The sequence below is a fragment of the Narcine bancroftii genome, chromosome 3 (genome assembly GCF_036971445.1).
Source record: "Narcine bancroftii isolate sNarBan1 chromosome 3, sNarBan1.hap1, whole genome shotgun sequence".
NCBI classification, from domain to species: Eukaryota; Metazoa; Chordata; class Chondrichthyes; order Torpediniformes; family Narcinidae; genus Narcine; species Narcine bancroftii.
The window spans coordinates 34,537,809-34,557,142 of NC_091471.1; the positions used below are offsets into that span (position 1 = coordinate 34,537,809).

Consider the following 19,334-nt stretch of genomic DNA (forward strand, 5'->3'; position numbering starts at 1 on the left):
AAGTAAATCTGAAGCACCTCTTAGAACATAAAAAAATAGGATCAGGAGTAGGCCATCTGGTCCGACGAGCCTACTGATCGTTTTGGCCACTTGGGTCCATTTACTGCCTGTTCGCCATCACCATCACCTTTAATTCCCCTATTATTCAAAAGTATATCCTTCCATGTCTTTAATACATCTACTGCTTCCTTGGGAAGAGATTTCCACAGATCCTCAACTCTCTGCGAGAAGCAGTTCCTCCTCATCTCTGTCTTAAATCTACCCCTCTGCACAATTTGTGAGAAATAAGTGGACAGGGGGATTAGATGGAGGTTGTTGCCCTGTTTATGACACAAGGGCTACTTCATTCACAGTAATCCAAGGGGTGGATGATGTGTCGACGAAACGCCCGGGGATTGTATAGTTGGCACCTAACTGCGAGTGACAGCCATTGCCAATAAGCTCTGCCTACAGAGTTCCACGGGACACTGCAGACATCTCCAGCCGTACGAACAGGCCCATGAGTAAACTCACCTGCAGACTAATTCTAAAAGGTTTACATTCTCTTTATCATGTGTAAACTCCTGGCATAGATTCTGCACTGGGATCTTACACCATGGAGAAGTCCTGGATGCTCACTTTGAGGGCCTCCTAAAGGAATAGCACAAGGATAGGAAAGGTTTAGTTGGATATGGACCATCTCTAGGTAAGTAGGATTGGCTTAGATGGGCATTCTAGTCAACATGGATGAGTTGGCCCTTGCCTGTTTCTGTGCAGTTCAATTCTGAATTTGTGTAATGCATGAGGTCACCTTATTGGATAGGTGGTGTGCATTGAAGGTAGAAAAAAGGCCGAGGTAACTCTTGATGTAATTGTCTCAATAAACAGGTTTTTAAAATGTTCTTTTTAGGAACTGCCACCGGTGGAAGTCAGCAGACTGTTCTGGAGGAGATCATTCTCGGCAGTGGAGATACCCTGGACCTGTCCTGCAATTCCCAAGGCTCCTCACAAGCTTTGGTGTGGTTGAAAGATGGACTCAGGATCCTGCCCAACAACACCACGCAAGTTGGACAGAGATGGCTGAAGATTATCAACATTTCCTACGATGATCGTGGAGTCTACTCCTGCAAACTCTGGGGGACCAATGAGGTTCTGAGCAACTTCACAATAAAGGTTGCAGGTTAGTGTTGACTGTCACAGTTTATCTGAATACGTAGTAGCTTCAGCTGTTTGGAAGAATGAGAGGGGATCTTATAGAAACATATGAAATTATGAAAGGCATAGATAATATAGGCATAGGAAAGTTGTTTCTATTGGTGGGGGAGACTAGAACTAGGGGACATAGCCTCAAGATTCAGGACCGAGTTGAGGAGGATCTGCTTTTCCCAGAGGGTGGTGAAGCAGTGGAGGCTTGCTCAGTAAATATATTTAAGATGAATTGAGATAGATTTTCACATAGTTAAGGGATCTGGGGAAAAGGTAGGTGGAGATGAGCCTATCATCAGATCAGGCATGATCTCATTGAATGGCGGAGCAGGCTTGATGGGTTAGATAGCCTTCTCCTGCTCCTATTTTGTTTTTCACACTATAAACTACACTGATCAAGATACATACATTTTTCTTTTCAAATATATACAGTGTCGTTTTCTCCCCCCCCCCCCACCCCCCACTCTTCCCATCCTACCTCCCCTCCCATTCATTTAAAGTTCAGAATCTAAGATACATTAAACCCGTCAAACAATTTCTCATGCGGTTTTCTGATGCTGCAGTGAATTGGCTGTTCTCTGCAGGCAGCCATCAGCAACAATGGCTAGCTTCACCCCTGGGTTCAGAAAAATAAAGACATGGAATCTTTCTGCCTATCAAGCTGACAACCCAAGCCAGTTTCATTTGCCTGCATTCAGCCCATATCTATGTAAACGTAACCTATTCATGAACGTGTCTAAATGTCTTTTGAAAGTTACAGCTGTATCTCCACCACTGCCTCTGCCAGCTCATTCCACCACCTCTGGGTGAAAAAGGTGCCCTTGCATTCCCTTTTAATCCTTACCCCATTTATTTTAAATTTGCACTTTACCCTGGGAAAAAGACTCTGACTATTGCCTATGTAAACCTGTGTGAGGGACCCCCCCCCCCTTCCCCAACTGCACTCCAGGGTCTATGCCCCTCATGATTTTATTAACCTTGAGACCTCCCCACTCCCTTCTCACCCTCCTATACACCAAGGAGAAAGGCCAGATTTCCAGCCTCTCTTCATTCTCACTAACATTCTTGTGAATCTTTTCTGCACCAACTCCAGCAATGAGAACTGCACCAATACACTAGGTGTGGTCTCACCAACATCTTGTACAGTTGTAACCGGACATCCCTGCACCTGTTCTCATTGCCCTGACCAATGAAAGGCAAGCATGCCAAATACCTTCTTCACTACTCTGCCTACCAGTGTAGCCACTTTCATGGAACTATGTACTGGTATTCCTAGGTCAGCGGTTTGCAACCTTTCACATACCACCTTAAATAATCCCTTACTAACCACAGAACTCCTATCACATAGAATGCCATAGGCCCTCTGTGGTGAGGGATTACTTAAGGTGGTATGTGAATGGAGAAAAATAAAAGGTTGAGAACTGCTGTCCTAGATCTCTCTGTTCTATAGCACCCCTCTTGATCCCGACTATTTACTGTGTAGGTCCTGTCCTGTTTTTAAGCTGTGAAGTTGCCCAAGTTAAATTCTGCACAAGCCATTCCTTTTCTGGGCCTGCTTTCCCCATTTCCACATCAAATTATAGCCATTAGCTGAATCGATGAACAGGTTAATTGTTGGTTCATTATTCTAAAGGTCCAGGACATGTCCATAGAATATCATTATGGCAGATTGAGAATTTGGAATCTAACCCACAAATCCATTGGGTTGCCATGAAACTCATCTGGTTCACGAATCTCAGGAAGGAAACACAATATATGGCTTTAATGTGACTTCAGTCCTGTACTGCTATGGTCCACTCTTAGCTCTGCAGTGGTCTACTAACAAGCCAGTCTAAGGGTGGGAAATAAATGTTGGCTATTCCAATCTGGGCCTCATCTCAGGAATGATTGAAGTAAAATAGGTCAGTAAAGATGAGAGTTAGTGGCATCAGACCCCACCTTTCAGAATCTTCTGGTAATGTCAGTGCTGGTGGTGAAGCCAGCGAATCAAACCCTGACCCTGCAAGACTGGTTTGCTGCAACTGAACTGGTAATGGGACTGAACGAGTTGGATCATCAGGAAAGGTTTTCCTGGAGGGGAGAGTTGTCTTTAATAGCAAACAAGGAGCTGCTGGAGGAACTCAACGGGTCACATCGGACCTATAGGTAGAAATGGTAAGTCAGCGTTTCAGTTTGGGATCCTTCATCTCGATAAAGGGTCCCATCCTAAAACTTTGAATGGCCCATGGATACTGCCTGACATGCTGAGCTTCTCCAGTAGCTTATTGTTGGCTCAAGATTCCAGCATCTGCAGTTTTATATATCTCGGGCTGCATTTATTAGATGGCTTGTGCAGATGGGGGTGGTGGTGGAGAAAATGCACCGCCTAATTTACCTCAATCTTTTTTGAGTCTACGCTGGTTATCCTGTACGTTACCTCCTTTACATGGTCTCTTTTCATTACGATTAAGTCTTGCATAATGAAGTCTTCTCGTTCCAATGTAGAAGATGCAATCTGCTCACATCCAACAAAAACATGCTTTGGGACCACTAGTCATTCCTGCCCTTCCTAACCAAGTCTTGCCAAAGTGGAGAAGTGTTATGCTAGCATTGAGCAGGGATATTCCTTGACTTGACTGATTTCACAAGTCTGTGGACGCTTACATCAGAGGGAGTGTTTGCAGCCTTCATTAGGCTTCAGGGGAATATCTTTAGGATTTGCAGCAATGCAAAGTGGGAATTCCAGTTGTAATTAAATAGTTCTTATTGAGGCTGAACCCTTGAAGCAAACCTTAAACTAAGCCCCCACACACTCTCAGATATGGATAAAAACATCCATGTGGCACTGTTTCATATTAAAACTTTCATCGTCCTGGTCCAAGTTTTTTTTTGTCCAGCACTTCTTGGGCACAAACTGTCTCCCTTTTTCCCAGGGCAGCGACGGCCAATCACCAGTCATTTATGGGCGATGTTAGATGCAGAGTGTGGTGGGTGCCTGGAATGCATTGTCAGGGGTAGGTTGTAGAAGCTGGTACCATAGGAGCATTCAAAAGGCTTAGATAGGCACTTGGATGTAAGGAAAAGAGAGGGTTATGCATGTGAGGACAGGAGGGATTAGATTTTAATTGAGTAGGTTTATATAGGTTGGCACAATATCATAGGCCAAAGGGCCAGTATTGTGCTGGAATGTTCTGTGTTCTGAATGGTAAAATTCATTTGATCCAGCATCTAATTTGTTCAGAAGTCCCGATGGCTCGGCTCACTAATTAGTCCTAAATGTGAGCTGTAGTCCTGGAGTGTAAGCTGACGGTCCAGGGTGTGGCCAGGGCCACAGTCAAGATTTGGCAGAGTGTGTTCAAGAGGCTGGAACACCAGGGATCAGGCATGTGGGCTGATTTATATCTAGAGCCAGGGTCCAGAGTGCTTGTGTGTATCCCGCTCCATTTAATCTCAGAGGTTCATTGGAAAATTTATTACACATGTAACAAACAGCGAAATAAAACCTAATGTGTTCTGGTGCAGAAATCTGCAAGGCTGCTGCATTATCACAGTTTCACTGTAGCAGGATTTATTTTAAAGGATTCAAAGCCCCCACAAAAATGAAATAAAGAACTGCCTATGTGGAAATATAAGTTGAAGTAGCAAATGATGGGGATACCCAGCAGCTAGAGAGTCACGGAATCATGGAGTAGGGAAAAGGCCCTTCAGCCCAACTCACCCATGCTGACCAAGTTGGCATTCTTGGCTAGTCCCACTTGTCTGATGTTGATCCATTTCCTTCTAAAGCCTTCCTGTCTAGAGAGAAACAGAGCAGGCATTGGAGGTCCATGACGACAAGTTGTGATGATGACCTGGCTTTACTCTTTTCCTCTCTGGAGGCTGCCTGATGCCTTGAGAATTAGTAGCAGTTTCTGTTTATAATTAATAACCTCATGTTGTTGTTCGCCTGAGGTGCCACCAACATGTAGGGCATTGTGGCTGTGACAGCAGGGGTACAACTCCAATGGGAGTGCTGAGTGCTTGCCAGCATGACGTGCTGTTAAAGCGCCTTGAATCATACTGTGGGAGTCTGGGACATCTGAGGGAATACCTGCCCCCTGCAGAGAGCGACAACTTGATCCAGAGCAAGTCTTCTAATGACCAATTTATTACCAAGTGCAAGGAGGAGCCTTGGGTTTCCAATTGTTGATGACTGATTGAAAAGTAATTAACTGTAGTATGTGAATATTGAAACCATCTGGCTGGTGGTATTTTATGTACTCTGATTAATCTTTTATTTGGAATCCCGCTGGAGTAAATTAGGTCTTGCTCGTAATTCTAATTTCTGTAACTCGTGTGAATTAATCAGACTCCCTGCCTCCTTCCAAGATCTTACTACACCCTTCCAACAACTTGTTTCTCTCTTTCCCTGGCTTTCCTCCCCCCCCTCTCCCCCCACAATTCTTTTCCAGACCCTTCCCTTGACCGTCCCAGACCTGTCTCATGCTTTCTTCTATGGATCTTCTTTTTCCCTTTCCCTCTCGGACCTGCAGGCAGGTCAGTGTGCGTGGGTTCTATGATGCCTGTCCCAATAATCACCACATTTCAGGGAACTTACTCCTCAGAACAAGGGCCCAAACATAACCCGGACAACGTTGTGCTGCATCTCGACTTGCTAAGTGATTCAAGCAGCTGCTTTCAATTGAGGGAGTGTGCATGGCACTGGGAGTGATTTCTGGATTTGATCAAGTGGCTGATGAAAGAGGGCTCTCTGTGTGAAAGATATTTCACCCACTTCATGCTCCATTTAAGTGTACACCTGTCAAGCAAATACATGTCAAAACACATTATTGGAAACTCAAGGGAGCTCAGCAAGTGTGTGTGTGTGTGTGTGTGTGTGTGTGTGTGTGTGTGTGTGTGTGTGTGTGTGTGTGTGTGTGTGTGTGTGTGTGTGTGTGTGTGTGTGTGTGTGTGTGTGTGTGGAGACATTCGGAATTAGAGTTGTGTCTGATTGCAACAAAGGAACAGTATCAATTCAAAAGACAAGGTCACCACAAGGAATATTTCCTTCTGCATCAGAACGTTGGGGACTTGTGATTTTAGCATGTAATCTTGGGCATGCTTCACTGCAGTGCTGAAGAGCTGTTGCGTTGTTGGAAATGTCTTCTACACCTCAGTAATAATTCATTGGTTGTGAATTATTTGAAGACATTGAGAAGTTGAAAATGGCATATATTTTCAAATCATTTTGTTACTATTTTGTGAGCCTTAAGGGTAAATGCTCCTTTATTGCCACTGGGGCATTGGGAATCTGTTCAACCAGCACCCTCTGACGTATTAAATCTTTACTCTCTTCCTCACTGGTTCGTCATGACTCCAGTGTGCGGCATTCATGAAATTACTACAGTTACTTGCCAAGATTACTCAGATACCATCTCTTAAACCAACACACTCCACCCCCCCCCCCCCCTCTCTACAATTGGGCTTCGTCGAGGTAGCAACTTCATGACTTGAAAGTCATGTCCCAAATCAGACAAGAAGAAGATTCTGTTTAATGTAGAAGCTGGTATTGTAGTGCCAAGCACAAAGGTACTGGAGAAAATCAGCAGGTCACAGAGCATCTCTAGGAAGTAAAAGATATCCAGTGTTTCAGGCGGGTTGATCCAGTGCTCCTGCATTTCTCAGAACACCATGGGATTTCTGCCTTTGTTTTTACCTCCACTCCAGAAGACAAAGCTCAATGTGTTTGTATGGTACGGAGTGACAGCAGATAGTGCTGCTGTCCCACAGCTCTAGGAACCAGGGTTCAGTCTGAATCTTGGGTGCTGTCTGACCTCACTGAGGTTATGTGGGTTTCCTCATCTGGAATGTCAGAAAATCTTTGATTTCCCAAGTCTGAGGATGATGTCTGGAACTTACAACATCCGCCTGATAGAATGGATAGTTCTGGATTGCAGTTACACAAAGGCATATTTCACCCAGGACCTTACTTACCTTCAACCCAAGACCTCATCCAAGAGGAATGTTGCAGAATTCCATGCATGAAAAAAGGAGAATTTCATTTGTTATTCTCCTTCAAGCTCCCAGGGTTTAACTCCCATGATTTCATCCTTCATTGTCGTCCATGATTTCATCCTTCATTGTCGTCCTTCCATAATAAGGGCCAGACAGGACATAGTTCACTGATGATGGGTCAATGTTTGTGACTCGTTCAGCAAGACCTGCGTAAGATGTGGATCTTAATTGACTTACACCCAAGGTAATGGTTCAATTAGGCATGAAGAGGGTGGATTTGGATTGGTTTTGCTCAGTCATCATAAAGCAGGACCCTACTGCTATATTTAATTTCTCCAGGTGTGTGAATTGTTCATTCGACAGGATAAGGCTGGAAGTTGTTGTTTAGTAGAGCGACAGTTAGATTACCAGACTACTAATCCAGATGACTCAACTAGTAATCTATAGACCTGATATCATGGCAGCTGTGGAATTTAAAATCCAGTGAGAAATGATGGCCATCAGAGAGTGGGTTCTTGTGGAAGACCATCTGATTTTTGAGGCCTTTCAGGGAAGGGTATAGGGTCATTCAAAGATGCACAGAAACAAGCCCTTTGGGTGGTTGAGTTTTACACTAATCCCACGTAGTCTCTCCACCTATATATTGTGACAGAGTATATAAATATGTTTTTGGGATATAAGTTGGGAAAGGTTTGTTAGAGTAGGTCACATGCAAACATTTTAAAACAGATTTGCTACAGAGCTTTTACAGAAGCTTTGAAGAGTGCTCAAGTGACTTCACTAATGGATTGTTGTTTACGAAAGGCAACAGATGAAAGAGCATGCTGGAGCCACTGCTGTCTGGAAGAGCGCTTGCTGTTGTAAGAGGGTCATGTGGTTTAGCAAGCAGAGACAGTCAAACAGGCTTTCTCTCTGATAGGGAGAGAGACAGACAGACAGACAGACATCACTTCTACAGTGTTACAGACAGCAGAAGTAGCTAGGACTGGAACAGGACAAGCTGGCAAGCCCATTTGGAAGACAGCCTGGTCAAAGCCCTGTGGTTCATACAAGAGGAGAGGACTGGGTGTCTAATGTTTCACTTGGAATAAGAGAAACAAAAAGGAAATTTGTGGTGACCTTTTTTAAAAAAAGCTTTATTTAATATTTTCAAAACAAAAACTTTTACAAAGTCCATAATATAAAAATGAAAACTACAACTATCCCACCCCCTCCCACCCACCCTCAGCAAACTCCACAAGGGAAGCATTAAGAAAATTTAAAAGACACATACAGCAATTTAAGATATTACTAAATTCATACATTTCAAATAAGGTGACCACATCTTAACAAAAAAGTTATAATTATCATGCAAATTATATGTTATTTTCTCCATATAAATACAAGACCTCAACTCATTGTGCCAACGATTTACATTTATCTCAACTTCGTCTTTCCATGAAATCGCAACATATTTACGTGCTATAGCCAATGCTAAATGAAAAAATGCTGTCTGAAACTTATCTAACTCCAAATCCATAAATGGAGCAGTATAACCCAACAAAAAATTTTTTGGATCTAACAAAAATTGGATTTTAAACAAATTTTGAAGAAATTCCCTAATTTTATGCCAAAATGATTGAACCTTATCACAAAGCCAAACTGAATGAAAAAGTGTTCCTACACATCATCCACATCTAAAACACAACTCTGAATTACTAAATCCATATTTTTTCAATTTCTCAGGGGTTAGATATAACTGATGCAAAAAATTATAATTAATCATACTATATCTTACATTAAGCAATTTAGTCACACCATCAAAACACATCGTCTCCCAATCGGCCTGATTAATATCACAAATTAAATCATTTTCCAATTTAATCCTAGATTTATCTAAATTTATTTTATCCATAGTGTCTTGTGGCAATGCATACATCTCAGAAATAAAACCCTTATTTAAAAAATGAGAAATCATAAACTCAAATTTCATTAACTTAGGAATTTTCATTTCTCTTCCAAAATTATCTTTCACTAACGCTCTAATTTGATAATAAACAAGCAAAGAATTCACTGAAATTCCAAATTTCTCTCTAAGTTGATTAAATGATAAAAGTTTACCCTCTTCAAAACAATCCTACTACAACTTTATTCCTTTAATCTGCCATTCTCTTAAAAATCTATTATTCAATGAAAAAGGAATCAATTAATTTTGATATATTGGGGTTTGAAGCCTTTCGAGCCTATTAATAAATTCCTTTTAGTCCAAATCTCTAACAAATGTTTTAAAATCGGTACATTATATCTCTGAAATAAAACAGAATTCCACTTAAATATAAATTGATGTGAATAAGTTTCAGAAATACCAGCCAATTCTACCCTATCCCAGCTAGGGGGGGCACGAAACATCCAGCATAAGGTTAATAAATCTTAATTGATCTGCTTCATAACTCTGTGGTGACCTGAAAGAAAGAGGTTATCATCTGGAGAACCCTGAAGGGGCAAGTTTTGTCAGCAAGACACTGAAGTGGCTGATTAAAAAGGAACAACCCATCTCTCTCTGAAAACCGACAAGAACCTTCCTGAGTGGTAACCATTTACTTTTCAAGCACCAAAGCCTGGTGAACTTTATAAATGTTAAATTCTGTGCACAGTATAAGAATTGCCTGCAACCAGTCAACTTAGAGGAGTGAAAAGTGAGATTGGACTGTGAACCAAAGAACCTTTCTGAACTTACACACACATTACATACACGAACTCTTTGAATTAGAAGGGGATTAAGTTAGGTTAGTTAATTCAATAGTGATAAGTTAAAGTGTGATTCTGATTTCATTTTTAAAGATAATTAAAAGCAACTTTTATTTAAGTAACCATTTGTCTTGGTGAATATCTGTTGCTGCTGGGTTTTGGGGTCCTCTGGGCTTGTAACCGTATCAACTCACACAGATTGTACACACTGGGGGAAATTTACTGTGACCAGTTATCCTTTCAATTCACGCAGCTTTGGGATGTGGGATTCACCAGAGCACCTGGAGGAAACCATAACATGTAGGAGCAGAATTAGGCCATTCAGCTCGTCGATTCTGCTCCATCACTCAAATCATGGATGATGTATTTTTCCTTTCAACCCCATTCTCCTGTTGTCTCCTTATAATCTTTGACCCCCCTTACTTATCAAGAACTTATCAACTTCAACTTTAAATATACCTAATGACTATAGCAGTGAATTCCACAGATTTACAATCCTCTGACCGAAGAAGATTCTCATCTCTGTTCTAAAGGGATGTCTGCTGGTCCTAATCTCCCACTACTGGAAACATCTTCTCGACGTCCACTGTCCCTTTCAATATTCATTCTCGTGAGCCTCCTTTGGACGCTGTACCACACCAGCGCATTCTTCCTTAGATATGGGGTGCAAAACTGCTTACAATTCTCCAAAAGTGATCTGACTAATGTCCAGTAAAGCCTCATCATTGCATCATGGCCTTTATATTCCTGTAGTCTGGAAATAATCCTTACTACTGACTCATCTGCAAGTTAACCTTTTGGGAATCCTGCACCAGTCCCTTTGGACCTCTGCATTCTATTCCTTATGCACCTCCCTATGCTGTATCCAGTTGTCACTTCTTCCAACCCATCCAAGACCCTCCGAAGACTTCCGACGTTCAACATGACCTGCCCCTCCATCTATCTTTGCATCGTCCACAAACCTGGTCACACAGCCACCACTTCTGTCAGCTACATCATTACATAGAGCGGGGAAAGTAGCTGATGCAGCATCGACCCCTGCAGAACACCACTAGTCACCAGCTGCCAGCCAGAAAAGGCTCCCTATATTCCCACTTCGCCGTCTGCCAGTTTGCCAATCTTCTCTCCATTCCCTAAATACCATGGGTTCCCATCTTATTTAGCAGCCTCACGTGCCGGCACCTTGTCAAAAACCTTCTGAAAATTCAAGTAAACAACATATACTGACTCTCTTTTGTCTCCTCTGCACATTATTTCTTCAAATAACTTCCAGCTGATTTGTCAGTCAGGATCTTCCCCGGAAAAAAAACATGCAGACTTTGGCCTATTTAATCTTGTGCATTCAAATACCCTGAGACCCTAAGAATGGCCATGAGTATCTTAGCAACCAATGAAGTTAGGCTAACCTGAGGTGGTGCAGACTCCACATGGGCAGTACTGGATGTCGGGGTATGACATATTTTGTGTGAGACAGCATCTCCAGTAGCTGCACTACTCTACTACCCCATATCCAGCGGCTTACCATATCTGGTCCGCGTGTGACTCCAAACCCATTCAGGTGGTTGACCCTTGCATCTTCTTCAGTGATCTGCTCATTTAAAGGGCAAGAATGTGCCATAAACGTGATACACAGATTTGACAAAATTACTTTTAATAAATAGATGGAGGTTTAAGTTTATTTATCACATTATACCTAATACAGTGGGGTTTTTCTACAAGCAATCCAACGGGTCAACTCTTCATATAGCCAGATTGTTACGAACTAACAAACTTTATTAGTATTAACAAAGGAACAGCGATAGAAAATTCACCCATCAATGATAAATTCAAAATAAATGTTTTTATTGAACTATTAATAACATATCATTTCTTACTTATCTCTAAACTTAACTCTTAATTTAACCCTGTAAATGTAAATGTGTATGTGTATTAAAGTCCAAAACCATTAAAGTTTAAACTTGATTCTGAAAACGTCAATTTTGAAGTCCAATTTCAAATATCTTGTTGACTTCTGGATCCTTATAAATCACAGTTCAGAAGTAATTATGAAGCACTTTCAAACATTATATTTTCAGATCTCTTTAAACTCTGTCTTTCAGAGAGATATTCTTTAAACAGGAGTGACCATCATCTGGGCACAAATGAGGCCACTTCTCTTTTGAAAGAGTAGGCCTGTCTTTCCAGGATGTCAGTTTTTAGATCTTCTGTCTTATGTCTTCAGTTTTTTTACCCTGATGAGGCTGCACTCTTTATTTTCAAAAGAGCAGTCGGAAAGTGGTCTCCCTTTCAAAATCCACTTTGTATTACCCTTTGATTAGGAGTAACACATATTCCGATTACTGTAATTCCACCCTGTCTTTCACAAGGGACCAACTCCTGTGGGTGTCTCACAGGGTCTTGACTTCTGAACTGAATCAAAATGTCAGAATTTGCCAATATATTTCTTAAAATCATGTGACATATTACATCATCAACGAGAATCTCAATTCTTGGAAACCATGTGACCATGTACTAGAATCTTGGAACAGTCGCCAGCTCCAATTTCTTGGAAATCATGTGACCTTCATAACTCTGGCTTGTAGACGTCACGACTCTGAAAGATGACCTCACTTCTGAATGTATTGTATGGGTGTGTGTAACCCTGTACCAGCCTACAACTAACTTACCAAGAATACATTTACAATATTTTAACTCTAAAACTTACTTTACTAAGATACCTTATATGAAATATAGCTTAAAATTATCCTAGATATGAATTTTAACACAGATCCTTTACAGAATTGTGTCGAAGAACACACAGTATAGAATTACAATGAAAGACGATGAATTTATACAAATCAAGTCCAACATGAGAGCACTGTATTGGGGCTCATTCAGGAGCCTGACTGCTGCAGGGAAGAAACTATCCTTCAGTCCTTTGGTGGGCGATTCCAAACTTTTAAGTCTTCTCCCCAATGGAGGGAGAGGTGGAGATGATAATCAGTCGTGCTCAGGTGCTTCCTCCCTTGTGTGAGGGTAGACAGAGGCCACTGCAGATGAGAGCAATCCGACCCACAGCTGCTGTCCCTTTCCGTCAGGGATTGACAAGCAGTCATTGGGATCCAAACTGCTTTAACAGTGAAGCCGAGAATACAGCTTTTCCCATCAGCTCACCCAACAGAGACTCGAGATTGAATCCAATAACATGTGATTCTGTACAGGTTTCATTCTACAAAAATATGAACTGCATGGTTGAAAACCTCAATTCATACAGAATCAGTGTGGAAACAGGAGGTGGGATACATGCCAGAACCAGATTTAACTGATCTGTGAAACTGCAGCTAAATGCAGTTTCTGTTTCGGTGCTCAGAGCATGCACAGAAACTCACTGTGTGGAGAGGACCAGACTTTGCTCTAACATCCTTGGTTCCTTTGCTCATAAAAACTGCTATAAAAATTATTCATAAAACAATTCTACGTCCTTCAGATGATGGTTCATTAACTCTTACAGAAAAAGAACTCTGTGAAGTTTAATTATTCATTCCCGTCATGATGAACACACCCTTGGCTGCGTGCAGCCTGTGCCATCCGCAAAATACACTGCAATTACTCACCTTCCAAACATGTACCACAAGTGAAGCAGGTGCATCACCTACAGCTTCCCTCTCCAAGCGGCACCCCATCCAGATTAGAGAAAATGTCCCCAGTCTTCCAGTGTCACTGGTTCTAAATCTTGGAACTCTTGAAAACTTGGAAGTGTTGACAGTGAAGAAAAATTTGTATAGGAACATGAATGGGAGGGGGTATGGAGGGTGGTAGTCTGGGTGCAGGTCAGTGGCATGAGGCACAATAATAGTTTGGCACAAGCTAGATGGGCCAAAAGGCCTTTTTCAATGGCAGTGTTCTGTTCCCAACAGAACAGCGGAAATATTATCCCCAGATGATCTGAAGCAGTTCAAGAAGACAGCTCACCGCCCCCTTCGTAAAGACAGTAGGATTGGACAATAAATGCTGGTTAAGCCACTGATCCTTACATCCCATAAGTATTGATGAAAGACAAAAGTCTTTAAGCTGAGAACCTAGGCTCAAGCCTATCACTGCAGAAACTTGGATGTAATCTAAGCTACTAGTCTAGTGCTGAGGGAGTTAAATGGAGGCCTGCACCAGCAAATGGAACAGATCCCATGACAGCCATTAGTAAAGAGCAAATCCATTCTCCCAGTTTCCCAGCCAATATGTGTCTGTCTATGGTCTCATGTACTGCCAGACTGAGACCACCCTTAAAGTGGAGGAACAACACTTCATCTTTTGACTGGGCAAAACGGTCCCGTTCCCCCCTCCAATCCCTGTCTCCTTTCGCACAGACATGATAAATTCTACTTAGTCCCTTATCTCATACAAGGAGCTAGATGTCCCCACGTGAGGTTCACTGAGCAAGGCTGTCAATTTGTCCCAAGTGATGCAATACCGAAACTGATCTTCCTATTGTGCAGTAGCTTCTCCCTGCTATTGTTTAGGAAGGTCCAGGCACTTGGGCTAATGAAAGTAATGTCGATATTGCCACGTGAGGACGGTGTAAAATTCAAAGCTGATGATGTTCTTGTGCACCTGCCCCCCCCCCCCCCCCAGCCCGACTGAGCTGCAGCAGTCGAGGATTTGGATGGTGCCGGGGAAGAAATTTTGGCAAGTTTTTGTATCCAGTCTTCTGTGTTGCCTCTTGTGTAATGCTAATGAGGAATTTATTTTGTGTATCAGATTCCTTATCTTCGGGCGACGATGAAGATGAAGATGATGACGACGATGGGATGGAAGATGCAGGTACTGTTCCAATATCTGGGAGCCTTCTGCTCTTCCTACCCCTCCTGATGTTAACAACAATGCTGCCTGCCCCATCTATAAGACAAGGGGAGATCCTCTGGCAGGGAATCTTTTCCTGCTGAATATAATGGAAGATGGTCATTTGCATTGTTTCTATTTCATGAAATATGAGGAGAATGGTTCCTGAAATCAAGCACTTCACTTCAAAATCAGTCAGTGCACATCATGGCATGTTGAAAGCGTGAGATACTGAGATAGCCTGTTGATTTTCAGTTGTAACGTTTGGGCATATACTCCAAAGTGACGGTCCTTTAGAGGAACAAGTGCTTTGCCGTTGCTTAAATTTACTGCAGATCTTAATAGAACCATAGAGCACTACAGCACAGAAAACAGGCCATTCTGCCCTTCTAGTCTGTGCCAAAACATTATTCCACTAGTCTCATTGACCAGCACCCAATCCATAATCCTCCAGAGCACTCTCATCCATGTATCTATCCAATTTATTCTTAAAACTTAAGATTGAGCCAGCATTTACCACATCAGATGGCAACTCGTACCACCCTCCAACTCTCTGAATGAAAAAGTTTTCCCCCTAATGTTCTTCCAAAACCTTTCCCTCTTCACCCTAAAGCCATGTCCTCTCGTGTTTATCTCCTAATCTAAGTGGAAAGAGCCTACTCACATTTACTCTGTCTAAACCCCTCGTAATTTTGTAAACCTCTATCAAATCTCCCCTCATTCATCTACGCTCCAAGGAATGAAGTCCTAACTTGTTTACCCTTTCCCTGTAACTCCACTCCTGAAGATCTGACAACATCCTAGTAAATCTTCTCTGCACTTTTCAATCTTATTGATATCCTTCCTGTAGTTTGGCGACCAGAACTGCACACAGTACTCCAAATCTCTTATACAACCTCACCATAACATCCCTATACTTAATAACTATAAAACTAGCATCTTATCATAAAATTTGTGTACAAGCCGTATGGGCAGATTAATGAGGTTTCTGGCTTCAGCTGAACCTCTTCAGGTTATTTATTTTGCAGGTACTTGAAAGAGGAACTAAATATAGTTGCCTTCAATGTGTATGGGGCGGGGGTTGAAGCAGCCAAGGTTCCCATTTGGGGTTACCACCCAGTGACGTAAGAGAGAGACAAGCACCTGGTTGGCTAAGTGTGTGAAAGGAGTACAGATTATGGTGATCTTATAAAACACTAGGTTAGGCTTCTGATGCCTTAAATGGTTTATCAAAATTGACCTGTCAAGTTCCTGCATACATTTGAAGAACTAATACAAGTTCAAATTCAGCTTTTATTCCACACCACCCAGTAAGCGCTCTGTTCGCGCTACTGCCATCAGGAAAGAGGAATAGATGCAACAAGACTCGCACCACCAAGTTCAGGAACAGGTGCTTCCCCTCCAACCGTCAGACTCCTCAGCAATAAACCTCAATCAGGGACTCATTTAAGGACCCTTACTTTGCACTTTAAAAATTCTCTCATTGTAGTCAGTTTGTTTACATTCGTTATCTGTTTACAGTTCTTTATTTGCTTAGATGTATATGCTGAGTACAGTTTTTTTAACACTACCATTCATCCTTGCCTGCAGAAAAAGAATCTCAAGGTTGTATGTGATGTCATATATGAACTCTGACAATAAATCTGAATTCTACTGCCAAATGTGCAGTGAGAAAATTCCTTTTGCAAGCAGTCCAGTTGAACATTGCTTTGTAATGACAGTAAAACAAAGTACAGGGTTGGGGTGAGAGATCAATTCGTATAGAGCAATGACGACGTAATTTTATGAGTGGAAGGATTATTCAGAATTCTAATAATAGTGGGAAAGAATCTAGTGGTGAGTGATCTCATGCTCATGAATCTTCTTCCCAGTGAGAGGAGGGAGAAGAGAGAAGGACCAGGGTAGGATGGATCTTTGAAAAGGCAGTGGGAAAGCATCAATGGAGACAGGGGTGAGGGGTGGGGGGGCGTGGTTGAAATGATGGTTTGAGCAGTGCTGCTGAGGGACACAGGTGACATTGCCACATCTCCTAAGGCTTCTGAGGAAGTAAAAGGTGCTGCTGTACATTCTTGGCCATAGCATCTGTATCCTAGCAACAGTGGGTTTGCACAGGTTGGGAGGAAAGAGGTGTGAGGTGATGGAAGCCTATTCTCACCTTTGGATGTAAACAAGGAACAGGCCTTCTGGCCTCCCACTTTCATACCAAGTACTATGCTAATCCATCCCATTTACCAGCACTTAGTCTCCGGCCTTCTCAGCCTTGGCGATTCATGTCTAGATCCCTGTTAATTGTGGTGAGAAGCTCTGCCTCCACTACCCAGTGATACCCAGTGGTGAGTTACAGCTCAAGGATTCCATGAAGACAGATTTGACAATTTAAAAACAATGTATATTTTTTTCTAATTATCACTTCTTTTAGAAATAGCCCAGACACATCAGTTAATTTACAAATGTGTATCATTTTTATTCTGGCACAGAACAATGTATATAATGAAATTTGACAGGCAGCCACGTATTGTTTATTGGGATATGTTGGCAGGTTCACCAGTATTCAGTGCCATGAGCCAGTCGGTGAATATACCTGAAACACTGGGAGCAAGCAGAGGGTCTCAGGATCAGCTGTTCCTCTGGAGCAGTCTCTCAGTGAGGAATTGAATGGAGTCATAGAGATCTACAGCCCAGAAACAGGCCCTATGACCAACGTGTCCATGACAACCAAGCTGCACTTCCCTGTATTTTACCCATATCCCTCCAAGCCTTTTCTATCCATGCGGTGTGGTGCAAGAGTGTAATCCATGTCTTAGAGAAAACCTCTTTATGCTCTTTATGGGGATAACGATTAGCTTGAGAGAGATTTTTAACAGTAGAGGACAGGTACTCTTATAGGATATCCTGGGTGACAATATCTCCACTCTGCTTGTCTTGGTGACCTGACAGAGGCGGTGGAGCTCCTGGCAGAAGGTTAGATGCTAAATACAGCTCTAATGGTGCCAGGTTGCCAGCGAGCACCTCCTTAGTGACACCTGGGTCGTGAATGAGGTTGACCCCAACCTACACTTACCACCACTGCCAGCTTTGGTTTGTAATTGAGAATGCATGCCACTCACAGGGAAAATAAAATAAACCAGCCCCACATCCAATTGGGGAAATGTGAGCTGAAGATGACCAGTAATAAGCTAGGCTACCAATTTAGTGTTATTTTAAGCTCCTGTTATGTGGGACACCAGCGCAGCAGTGTTCATGTGGTTAGCTCCTCAGCTTCCCACGTGCAGGGAGACTGCTGAACGTCCAAAGGAACTGCTTGCACTAACCAACCGAGACTCTCATATTCGTGAAACAATGTTTATTTATTCATTTGCATAGATGGAATACTTGTCCTGCATATATGTATTATCTGCATGTGTGTTTTAACCGGTTGTATGTCTGCTTGTTTTTGCACCGAGGACCGGAGAACAGTGTTTTGTCAGGTTGTGCTGAACAATCAGATAACAATAAACTTGGCTTGGTCTTTGACTGTACCATTCAAACATGGAAAGAGAGACTACAGAAATTAATTTAATTCATAATTCAGAGCATTTCTTCCTCTCTGTTGTAATGCACAACTGAACTCTTCATATGTAAAATCATTTCTTGGAGGTTGGCGTGACTGGCAGATCCAGCCTTCTTTCTCCTCCCTAACTATTATAGAATTCCACACCATTGAAGCAAGCCCTTCAAACTACCATAAGTTAAAAACACAAAATGCTGGAGAGGCTCAGCAGGTCAAGCAGTGTACTTCACGTAGCAAAGATAAGGACCTATAACCAGTGTTGCAGGCATTTCATCGGGACTGCATCTCGTGGATTTTTAGTCCTGATGAAAGACGATACTACTGAGAGACACATTCAGGTAGACACATGAATCTGCAGGCAGAAGAGATTTGGTTTAATTTGGCAACATGTTTTGTGCAAACGTCGTGGGTTGAAGGGCTTCTTCCTATACTGTACAGTTCCATGTTTAACCTACAAAGGGTAACTCTGTTTTTCCACCCACTGTCTGAGACCGGCTGAGTGTTGCTAGCACTGCCCATTTCAGTTTTCCAGCACTTGGCAGATTTTTGCGTTTGAACTCTTTCTTGTGTATCCGTCAAAGATGAAATGCGGAGCAGCTCGCAAGAGCCAGGAAAGCTGTAAACATTCATCACTTGTGGACTAAAAGCATGTCCTGACCCTCCTTCAGAACCAGATATTTCCTGCTGTTCATCTACCAGGGCGGGCACCTCAGAACCTGAGCGGGGCCTTGATGAAACTTGCTTCTGTAATACCAAATATTCATCCTGTGACCAATCGAGCCATTTCACCCAGAAGGTCTCAATAGTCGTAGACGGGCAAAGCATCGGTGTCAGTGCCTGATATGCTGAGAATCCCCGAGTGACTCGTAAACAACCAATAATACGGGGTAGGGAGGGATAGCTGCCCCTTGTTCAAGTTTCAGTTACGATGTCACTCTCTTTCCCCCCCCCCACCACCTACACAGGCAACTTCCCAGTGGGTGGAATATCATTGACTTTTTGTTCAGGAGATGTAACTTCAATGAATGTGGCCATTCTATCAGCCAGAGTAATGGGCCCACAGCTTACTAGAGCATGCATATAA

At 42.4% G+C, this 19,334-nt stretch overlaps 1 protein-coding gene across 7 annotated transcripts in view; it reads left to right on the forward strand.

The window, feature by feature from the left end:
• LOC138757061 (fibroblast growth factor receptor 3-like) overlaps positions 1-19,334 on the forward strand; it is a 165,011-nt gene that overhangs the window by 78,416 nt on the left and 67,261 nt on the right. For all 7 annotated transcript variants that reach the window (XM_069923764.1, XM_069923762.1, XM_069923763.1 and 4 more), the window contains 2 exons: positions 890-1,159; positions 14,620-14,682. In XM_069923764.1, the coding sequence (XP_069779865.1) occupies positions 890-1,159; positions 14,620-14,682 (333 nt within the window). The remainder of the gene's footprint in view (positions 1-889; positions 1,160-14,619; positions 14,683-19,334) is intronic.